This window comes from Vipera ursinii (genome assembly GCF_947247035.1).
Source record: "Vipera ursinii genome assembly, chromosome: 4".
Lineage (NCBI taxonomy): Eukaryota > Metazoa > Chordata > Lepidosauria > Squamata > Viperidae > Vipera > Vipera ursinii.
Genome location: NC_139514.1, coordinates 108,743,543 through 108,754,882, shown reverse-complemented (window position 1 = coordinate 108,754,882; position 11,340 = coordinate 108,743,543). Strand labels below are relative to the sequence as shown.

At 44.0% G+C, this 11,340-nt stretch overlaps 2 protein-coding genes across 3 annotated transcripts in view; one reads left to right on the top strand and one right to left on the bottom strand.

The window, feature by feature from the left end:
• DACH1 (dachshund family transcription factor 1) overlaps positions 1-11,340 on the bottom strand; it is an 806,874-nt gene that overhangs the window by 723,785 nt on the left and 71,749 nt on the right. The window lies entirely within an intron of this gene.
• Positions 1-11,340, top strand: part of PIBF1 (progesterone immunomodulatory binding factor 1) — an 89,220-nt gene that overhangs the window by 44,953 nt on the left and 32,927 nt on the right. For both annotated transcript variants that reach the window (XM_083362321.1, XM_083362320.1), the window contains exons 11-12: positions 6,136-6,301; positions 8,082-8,232. In XM_083362321.1, the coding sequence (XP_083218447.1) occupies positions 6,136-6,301; positions 8,082-8,232 (317 nt within the window). The remainder of the gene's footprint in view (positions 1-6,135; positions 6,302-8,081; positions 8,233-11,340) is intronic.

The window sequence follows — 11,340 nt, the reverse complement described above, 5'->3', positions numbered from 1 at the left end:
TTGCCAATGAACATGACTTCTGATTATTGATACTCAGTTCATGCGAGTTCAATGGATTTTCTACAAAAACCTCTTTCTATTTTACTTCTATTTTCTAAATAACCTTCAGGCCTCTAGCATTCGCTTTGCTCTTACCACGCTTCAGATATTATCAGTACCCAAGATCTCAAAACTATGAGCAAAACTAGGCCACACAGTGACCTCTAGACATTTGAAGCATTCCATATACTCCGTTAAGGGAATTGTGGTCCAGACATCGGAAGTTCATTAAGTTTTCTATCCACTCATTACAGGAATAAATCACAGCTACCACTTGCATATGGTTCAATCTTTACTGGGATTCAGTAATATTTCAGAGCTGAATCAGATTCCTATTTACTGGAACAGCAAAGGAGCATCTCTTAGATACAAGTTATGTGAGTAGTTTAGGCTGGCTGATTTGTTTGTCTTCTCACTATCTTCCCAGCTCACTTTCAGTTCCTAAGCCAGGTTACGTTGCTACAACGCTACCAAAAGTTGGTCTTGATCTCATCATTGAGCAGGGCCTTTGATGAAGAAGTAACTCCAGTAGAAAAGCCACAAGAGATTTGGTGCATGAAAGACATGCATGCAAAACACGCATATAAAACATACGAAGAACAGCTACGGGACTTGGGTTTGGCTAGTCTAAAGAAAAGAAGAAATAGGGGAGACATGATAGCAGTGTTCCAGTATCTGAGGGGCTGCCACGAGGCAGAGGGGGCCAGGTTGTTCACCAAAGCACCAGAGGGCAGGACGAGAAACAATGGTTGGAAACTGATCAAGGAGAGAAGCAACCTGGAATTAAGGAGAAACTTTCTGACAGTGAGAACAATCAACCAGTGGAACAGCTTACCCCCAGAAATTGTGGGCGCTCCATTGCTGGAAGTTTTTAAAAAGAGACTGGACAATCACCTGTCTGAGATGGTATAGGTCCTCCTGTTTGAGCAGGGGGCTGGACTAGAAGACCTTGAAGTTCCCTTCCAGCTCTATTCTATTCTAAGATTTGAGCCAGAATTTTGCAGATGAGAAGATTGCTAGATCATTCCTGGACCATGTTCAGGTGGAACCACATTGCAGAAGAATGTGGGGTGTCCAGCAGTGTCATTCTGTTGAGTAACCGCTTGTCCAGCCCTGAATTCAAAGTCTCAGCAACAATTGAATTTTTTTTGTCAGATAAAGACTATAAAAGATGGGACTTTGATGACCAAACCTGAACAGTTCTTCTGCTCAGACTTTCGTCAACAATGATTAACTGTTTTAAATTATAAGGATAGCTGTAACTTGTATATATATTTTTTCTTTGTAAATTAGAAGTTTGCTACACGCTGGAAAGCTTACAGTCTGTTTTTCATAGCTATCGTATTGAATGTACCCAAGTATTCCGCATCTTCTCTGGAATAGGCAAGAACTTACATACTTTAGACCAGCTTCCTGACCAGCCATAGTTTGCAACCCAAGTTGTCTTCAGTAGGGGGAGCCTGTCTGCTATGTCACTTTTTATGAAGCCCTCAGCTCTTTTAGTTTTCCCTGCTCCTTCTGACCTGGCTAAGGTCTCTGATACTGTGAGAAGGTGTAGATTCCAGGAAAAGATAAATGTGGAATCATTCTTTTTTTTTTTTACTTTATCCACACTACGAAGTGAACAATTCAGACCCTGCGGCATCTTATTTCTTTGTTGTTGTTAGCTGCGAAGTCATGTCCGACCCATCGCGACCCCATGGACAATGTTCCTCCAGACCTTCCTGTCCTCTACCATCTTCTGGAGTCCATTTAAGACCACGCCTACTGCTTCTGTGACTCCACCCAGCCACCTCATTCTCTGTTGTCCCCTTCTTCTCTTGCCCTCAACCTTTCCCAGCATTAGGCTCTTCTCCAGTGAGTCCTTCCTTCTCATTAGGTGGCCAAAGGATTTGAGTTTCAGCTTCAGGATCTGGCCTTCTAAAGAGCAGTCAGGGTTGATCTCCTCTAGGACTGTCCGGTTTGATCGCCTTCTTTCTTTAGGTGGACCATATTGACCTTCCTTCCTTCCTTCCTTCCTTCCTTCCTTCCTTCCTTCCTTCCTTCCTTCCTTCCTTCCTTCCTTCCTTCCCTGTCTTCATCTGTGAACACATTCTGTAATGGACATCTGAGAGGGAGGAACAGTGGATGGGAGGCATTTTGATGATCAGGGCATTTGGTTGCTCTTTCCGCTTGAACCCCAGCCTATGACATAGGTACTTGACCATCTCCCACCACCTTCTTGTCAGGTGAAATCAAGGATTCTTACTCAAATACATTAACAGAATTGAGGAAAGGCCAGAGTTACCAAGGTTCACGTAAGAAGTTCCTCAGGGTTTTTAGATTTTTTTTATTTGTTTTTTTTAATCCCATCTTATTTATTTAAATAAATGACTCAAGGCAGAAAACATACCTTAGTACTCCTTCCTCTTTCAGTTTTCCCCACAATAGCTGGATCGGCCTGAGAGAGACTGACCAGCCCATACTCATGGTTTCTAGGTTGGTGCTTTAACTGAGGGACCAAACGGCTCTCGGATTGAATTTAATTTTAATTTGCATTCCTTGAATGGCGGTTCTGTGTCGTGATACCCGACATCCCTTGAACGAGGACGAAAAGGCAAATTCTAGGCAGCTGCACTTGAAATGGGATGGAGCCTTTCCAAGTCTTAGGCATAGATATAAACATAGTTTGGATGTTGATCAGCCATGCCAGCCACCCATTATTCTTTTGAGACTGAAGTGAGTTATGGGCCGAGGCATCAGAGAGAAAGTGAAAGCTTACACAAGGACACCTTAAATGTCTTTTAATGGAAGGAATATATGATATACCAAATTGGACTCCTATAGGGGGAAGATGAAGATCATGAAGGCTTTTGCCTAAATAGTTATAAAGCCTTTGAAAAAGTGGGTGTGGTTGTTTTTAAAACAACAACAACAACAGCACCCATTTCTATGCACAGCCTCTGAAATGCAACAAACCATAATGCTTAAATATAGGTTATGAAACCCATAAATGTATGCGAAGTTATATATTCACTTGAAAGCTCTGTAAAGTAGCACTGGTGTTTTATTTGGTTTGGTCTTAATAAATGACTAATTGCTGAGATATCCTCATCCATTTTATTGCTCACTGTTGCATTCCATTGTTTAGAATAATGGGAGAGCCAAACTGAATTTCTTGAAATGCATATTTGGGATTCCTGCAGCGCTCTAGTAGAATTGCTGAGCGCAGGAGATATCTTCAGCCCAGCCGAAAAATAAAAAAAAATTGCCTTCCTTCGGCCATTAGTTTCCCAGCCAAAGCTCACAAAAGGCTGTTACAGGGGAAATGATGATAAAGGGTGCTGAATTTGGGCAAGAGAAATTCAGTTTTCTTCGTTTGGGCAAGCCTGTGCGTGCGGCTTTTCCCATATGTGATAAGCCCGACAGACCACCGTGTAAATTTTATATTCAGCAACAGATGTGAATTGTTTCCTCTAAGTTGTGGTCGATGTTGTCCTGGAACGAGAAGAACGGAAAAGTGATGGTGATGTTCGCCATGTTGTTATACAGGTAGTCCTCGGCTTAACGACCAGAAGTAAACCCAAAATTTCTGTTGCTAAATGAGCCATTTGTTAAGTGACTTTTTGCCCAATGGTGGGATTCAAATATGGGATCAACCGGTTCTCTGTGTGGATGCCGCTTCTGGAAGTCCGTCCTGGGCCTGGGCAACAAAAAAATTAGCTACCGGTTCTGCCGAAGTGGTGTGAACCGGCTGAATCCTACCACTGGTTTTGCCCCAGTTTATGACTCTTCTTGCCACAGTTGCTAAGTGAATCCCTGCAAGTTGTTAAGTTAGTCACGCGGTTGTTAAGTGAATCTGGCTTCCCCATGGAGTTTTCTCATCAGGTTGCAAAAGGGGACTCACATGACCCTGGGACACCGCAAACCCGTCATAAATGTGAGTCAGTTGCCCAGCCTCTGAATTTTGATCAGTGACCCTGGGGATGCTGCAACGGTCGTAAGTGTGAAAAAACAGTCATAAGTCGCTTCTTTCGGCGGTGTTGTAACTTTGAACAGTCACTAAACAAACCGTTGTAAGTCGAGGACTACCTGTAGGTAATCACCAGGTAGGGAAGTCATTTAGTTGCTATTTATTCCTTTTCCTTTTCCCCAAGACATTTGTCTCAGTTTCGCCTCCCCTATAAGCAAAACACAAAAAAGGTTGTTAAATTTTGGGCTCAATTATGGCCATATGTCAAGGATTGCCTGTACGTCGGAATATTACATTTTAGCAAGAAACCTGCTATTATTACATTTTAGAGAGAAGCTTGCTTATTAACCTTGCTATTTAATGTTTAGCTTATAAGTTTCTAATACCCTGGATCTTTCATCTTGACAACTGATCTTCCTTTTGCACCTCTATCCAGTCCTGGGTCAGCTGTGGAAATAAGTTAAAAATGCCACATTTGTATCCTAACGCACTAATCCATTCCTTTAGCCAGCAACAACCCTGCTCCAAGGAAATCACATTTGGCCCATTTTCAGCCCCCATCTACTTGTGCTCCAGAAAACAAGATATTTCTTAAGAAAAAGATGACACACATATGTTCTGCTCCTGCCAAAGGCTAACAACGAATAATTTTTTTTTTACTGATTTTAACACATGTTCTATTTATATTTTAATAGACCACATTATTCTTTTAGTTCATGGCTGCAGTTTTGCACATTCTAAATTATTTGCGTTCCTTTCGGTATGACTCTATTAATAAGATTTTGAATTACATTTCTCTGTTGCCGTTGTGATGGAAATGAGTTAGTTTCTACTTTGTTTACTCTTTCGATTTTAACTATTGGTTGGTAAATTCAATAGAATGCATCAGAAAGGAGGTGGTTTTTTTAAAAGGTAACAGTGATTGCCGTGAATAAAATATTGCTACAGAGCAGAGGGGAAAATCTCCTTCGGGATAAACAACTTTAAACAGAGCTGTAAGCCTTACATAGCTCAAGAGAGAGAGAGAGAGAGTTCACTAAAGCCAAATGCAGAATACAGCATCTGCTTCATTATCAGACAGAAAGCAAACCGAATATTTAGCAAGAACTTTAATCACTATCACTGTTTTGACCGGCAGAAATACTGCTTAAAAGAAAATAACAAACATTAAGCGTTGGATCTCATCTGGTTGCTGGGAAGGTGTGTGTGTGTATGTGTGTGTGTAAAAAGGACTACCTTTACAGATAAAAATACAGTAGATAGAGGTATAAGGGATGCGGTGGCTCAGTGGGTTAGGACGCTGAGCTTGTTGATCAGAAGGTCGGCAGTTTGGCGGGTCGAATCCCGAGTGCCGCGTAACAGAGTGAGCGGCTGTTACTCGTCCCAGCTTCTGCCAACCTAGCAGTTCGAAAGCACGTAAAAATGCAAGTAGAAAAATAGGGACCACTACGGTGGGAAGGTAACAGCGTTCTGTGCGCCTTTGGTGTCTAGTCATGCCGGCCACATGACCACGGAGACGTCCTCGGACAAGCGCTGGCTCTTCGGCTTTGAAATGGAGATGAGCACCGGCCCCTAGAGTCAGAAACAACTAGCACGCATGTGCGGGGGAACCTTTACCTTTACCTAGATAGAGGTATATATTCTTTTCTCTCTTAGAAGAAGCATAATGCATTGTTCTCTGCTTGTCTGATGAGAATGATGCTCATGATGTCTTATTCTATAGCCCTTCAGCAAGGAACCGGTCATTTGCAACTTTATTCAGAAATATTCAGAAACCTTTACAGCGTAGCACTTACGTTAGAAGCAACGAGGCTCTTCTGGGTTGAAAGGCTTAGCCAGCGACATCACTGTTGCGTGGGGGACGCCCAGCCATGTCCCCAGCTGGAGCGAAGGACGGGAGCTCAACCCCAACCCAAGGCAGCACCCGGGTCTCAAACGCTGGGCTTGCTAAACTCCAACCCAGCATCCTAACCCCACGAGCCCCCAAGCTCCTTGATGGCTGTATTTGGAAGCATAAGTGGGTCTGTTGACTGTTGCCACCCTCTCCACGCCCAAGATGACGTAACAGCAGGGAAGAAACGGCTCAGTGGCCTTTTGGATTTGGTTTTGCCGTGGGCACATTTTTGCTTTGCTTTGGCTTTTAGATACCGGCAGCTGCAGCTCAGCACCGAGAACAAAGTGACCGAACTTCTCCACCAGAGTAAACTCAAATCTTTTGAGAGCGAACGAGGGCAGCTAATCCAAGAAGAGACCTCCAGGAACCTCTCGCAGTGTCAGCTGGAGTGCGAAAAGTATCAGCGGAAACTAGAAGTATGTAAAGAAAAAGGGAAAAAAAGTAGCTCTGGTGGACTCTCGCCCAGGTCCCTGGATAATGAGATTAGGTAGATGGGACCAAAGAGGTCCTTTTTCTTCTGGCACCTAGGGGAGAAGATTCCCAAATCAGGTGTTGCTAAAGAGCAATCACAGGTAGCCCTCGACTGAACAAACACAAGTTTGAGCTCAACAGTTCTGTTGCTTACCGAGACCTTTTTTTCAAAACGAGTTTTGCTTCATTTTATGCCCTTTCTTGCCACAGCCGTTAAGTGAAATCGCTGTAGTTTTGTTCGGTTAGTCCACGGGTCGGCAACCCGCAGCTCCGGAGCCGCATGCAACTCTTTCAGCCGTCTCCTGCGGCTCCCAGCCGCCTGGTGCACGCGCACCTCTCCAAATGGAGATTGGCACCGCCCGTTTGGAGAGGTGCATGCGCACCTCTCCGAATGGGCGGAGGTGCGCACGCACCTCCCCAAACCTTTGGAGAGGTGCGGGCGCACCTCCGCGCGAACGGGCAGCGGCACCGCTTGTTGGGAAAGCTGCCGCGGCACGTTTGCAGGCTGCCGAAAGCGGCACCTCTGCAAACAGGCCGCAGCAGCTTTCCCAACAAGCGGCGCCGCTGCCCATTCCGAGAGGTGCGCGTGCACCTCTCCGAACGAGCGGAGGTGCGCGCGGACCTCCACGCGAACGGGCAGTGGCGCCGCTCTTTGGGAAAGCTGTCGCGGCACGTTTGCAGGCTGCCGAAGGCGGTAGCTCTGCAAACGGGCCGTCGCCGTCGCGCAGCCGGGAACCGGTTCCATCACACATTAAAAAAATGGTGATCGCACGCATCTGCGCATGCGCAAGAAAAACCCGTTTTGCGCATGCGCAAAACATTTTTTGCGCATGCACGTGCATGGACACACGCACGCGGCTCCCACTTTTTTTTATGTGTGATGGAACCGGTTCCCAATGGCTCTTTTCCTTTTTCAGGTTGCCGACCCCTGGGTTAGTCACACGGTTGCTAAGTGACTCTGGCTTGCCCCATTGACTTAGCTTGCCAGAAGGTCGCAAAAGGGGGATCGCCCACGACCCCGGGGACACCGCCAACCATCCTAAGTAGGAATCGGTTGCCAGCTTCACTTAACAAACCGTGTGCTACTAACTTGACAACTGCAGTGATTCACTTAACAGCGGTGGCAAGGAAAGTCGTAAAATGGGAAACCATTCAGGTAACAACTGTCTCTCGCTTATCAAGAGAATTGTTGGGGCTTAATTGTGCTTCATTTGAACGCCAAATACCATATTTCATCCCTCTTATTAAATTTCACTTTCCCCTGGCATTGTTAAACAGGCCTCTTTAGGACTGTTTACATCTCTCTCCATTTCTCCATTTTGGGGGCTAATTCAGCTCGTAAAGCCATTTCATCTTTCTGGGTCAAATCTTTTCCCTCTTTGCCTACCTGGATCTTTGTAAGATAGTTTTCATGGCTCATTTGGAGCCAGCACCCATACCGAGGGCAATCCTTTTCCTATTTCTGTCAAATTTTACTTTTGTAGCCCTAAGAAATAATTGGAGAGAGGGAGGGAGTGATAGGGGGGAAAAAGTGTTCCCAGAGAGCTGACATTCAGACCTAATGGTGCTTTTTAACACAGCCCCGAGAGACTTAATCCAAGCTTAAAGTTAAAAGGGACTTGACCTAAGCTTGCAAACATTTGAATTGCCCGTGCATTTATTTATTCCCTCAGTGATTTATTGCTCTCTTAACTAACTTTCTTTTTTTAAAAAAAAATTTCTTAGGTATTAACCAAAGAATTTTATAGTCTTCAAGGACTGAGTGAGAAAAGGATATCAGAACTTCAGGCACAAAATTCTGAGTACCAGGCAAGGCTTGACACATACGAAAAACTCGAAAAAGAACTCGATGAGATAATAATGCAAACGGCAGAGCGTAAGTCCTCCTAAATTAGCCTTTATGAATCCGTCTTGGAATATATTTACAATCTAACAGCCGTTAATGAGATTTGTATCGTTATAAATCCAGGAATGTTGAATACCCATCCAGCATGCAGCAGTATACAATGAATTAGCATAAAAATGTATTTTATTACAACTTAATTACCAGCTTGCATATCTATCGCCTTTTGAATATCTCCTAAAATTACTGTGATTCCTCTCTCTCTCTCCCTCCCTCCCTTCCTCTCTCTCTCTCTCTCTCTCTCTCACACACACACACACACACACACTTTTTTAAAAAAAAAAATCCTGATTCCCCAGGCATGTCAGATCTTCCTCTCTTTTTCAATTTCTTATTTTTCTGACATCTTTGGGAAAGTTTACTGTGAAAGTTGTTGGAGAAAGAATGAATGAATGAATGAATGAATGAATGAGAAAGAAAGAAAGAAAGAAAGAAAGAAAAAGAAAGAAAGAAAGAAAGAAAGAAAGAAAGAAAAAGAAAGAAAGAAGAAAGAAAGAAAGAAAGAAAGAAAGAAAGAAAGAAAGAAAGAAAGAAAGAAAGAAGAAAATAAGAGAAAGAGAGAAAGGAAAGAAAAAGAAAGAAAAGAAAAAAAGAGGAAAGAAAGAAAGAAAGAGGAAAGAAAGAAAGAAAAAGAAAGAAAAGAAAGAAAGAAAGAAAGAAAAGAAGAGAGAAAGAGAGAAAGGAAAGAGAAAGAAAGAAAGAAAGAAAGAAAGAAAGAAAGAAAGAAAGAAAGAGAAGTTTTGAATTCTACAGTACTGTCCCTGATGGCAGTAAATTTTAACTAAAGGATTTTCTCTGTCAGTAACAGAATTGCCTATTGCTGAGAGTAGTACCAGCCCTTCTTAGGCTGGGGTATGTGTGCATATTTGTGTGTGTTACGCATGGAATTCCTCTCCTATACATACAACCCTAAATAAATAGGATGGAAAAAATATATATTTTGTGGGGAGTGATTGCTTTGAGTCTGGGCACCAACGTTGCTTCTCTCCTTTTGTCTGGTGGATAGACTTATCAGAACTTGGGAGATTCCATTCATTTATTCTGAACTCTCCGTTTGTTCTAAAATAGCAGCAAGAGATTGCTATAAGGGTGGATGGGTGGGTGAATGGATGGATGGATGTTTTCAAATGAATTCCCTAAACTCAAAGCAGGTTATAATGGATACCATGAGGATTAGAGAAAAGTACATATTTCATTCATTTAATCCTCGGTGCTCTCCGGGTTTGGTTTGGTTGTTTGTCTGCAGATATTTTTGTTAGCAACCTAAAATTAAATGATCCTCTTTCGTTATTTCAAAGTTTAGATATACTGTGATATGGTTTCTCCTCCTCCTCCTCCTCCTCTTCCTCCTCCTCCTCCTCCTCCTTTGGATATGGCCATTGATGTGAATGTCATTCATCTTTCGTGAGTAAGATTTTGCAGAGGAGATCCTGGGAAAAGGGGTGGGAGTTAAGGGCACGTCAGAAAGGCACCCCAAAGGATATGGACACCCAGGGATGACTACCTGGGTCCTTCAGAATAATGGTGTTGGCAAGCCCAAATCTGCTTTCGTTTGTCCAGGGTCAGATCCAAGAGCTTGTAGTGAAACTCCCATGAGCAGACTTGTGGACTGTGGTCCGTTGCCACTCCGGTTTTGATTGTGGCTTGTTGACCAGGTAGTTTTGAAAGATCCCCAGTTTTGGATTCTGCTCGCAGGCCATCGGAATTTGAGAGCTACTTCTCTACTGAGCTTCCAAATGATTCCAACCAACTGGACCTGGAATAGGATCCTCCCTAATCGCTTAACCGTGCTTCTGATAAGTACCAGAGGCGATGTTTGCCAACTGGAAGGCTTCAGCTTGCCTTCTTTCATTATTTGTATGTAGAGCGTTGCGTGTTACTTAAAGCTCCACAGATTTCTCATCCGGGCCGGCAGAACTGGGGAAATGGAACAAGTCTCACTCAACTGACCTGCTTCTGATCGTGCCCTGAAATAGGTGAACTGCAAGCCACAATTGACCTGCTGCGGCGATTGATGCCTCTTTCCTATTAGCATTTTAGCATCTGCATGGTATATTCTTCCTGATCATCCACGGAGATTATTCAGTTACCAATAAACACATCACAGAAAGGGTATTCGTGGAATGTAAAAATTCAGATTGCATACTTGTAATTCTTCTCGTCTCATTTCTGCAGGCAGCTAACGGGGAGGTTCACGTGCTATCTGCATAGTAACCAAAGAGATAACCCTAAAATTGACATGCCTCGTCGATTTCCCTGTTTTGAGAGGCTCTCTTACACTCTCAAGCATTTAGTTTGGGCCACGGAAGTGGCTTTTCAGGAAACCTTTTGAAATTGCTGCCTTTTCCTTTGGGGTCATCGGCAAAGGGCTAATCACGATAAGATACATCAAGGCAAGTAAGAAACATACAGTTTTGGCTGCACATGTTGTAACACATGGCAGAGGGGGCAGCTTTAGCTTTCAGCTATGCGTTCAAAATCCGAGAAGCCTTGGGATCCCGGCATCCACCTGGGTGCCCGTCAGATTACCTTGCCGTGATTAGAGCTGACCTATGATCGTTGTATTGAGGCTGTGCAAGGATTCGAGGGAAGCTTTGGGAATCTGCCCTGGAGATGTCTCCCAGCTCTTCTGAGCCACAAAAGGGCGTCAAATGTGCAGCCCGCACCCACTTCTGGTGAACTCAAGAGGCGTCTTGGAGGTCAGAAAGCTGGACAAGAAGCAGTGGATGGCAACTAATAATCAAGGAGAGAAGCAACCTAGAACTAAGGAGAAATTTCCTGACGGTGAGAACAATTAGCTAGTGCAGGGGTAGGCAACCTTGGCCCTTTATGACTCGTGGACTTCAACTCCCAGAATTCCTGAGCCAGCATAACTCAGCATGGAAACCTCTCCCTTTCCCCTCAGCGTGGCTGGGTCAGGAATTCTGGGAGTTGAAGTCCACGAGTCATAAAGCGGCCTAGGCCTAGGCCAGGGGTAGGCAACCTCGGCTCTTTTATGACTTGTGGACTTCAACTCCCAGAATTCCTGAGCCAGCATAACTCAGCATGGAAACCTCTCCCTATTCCCTCAGCATGGCTGGC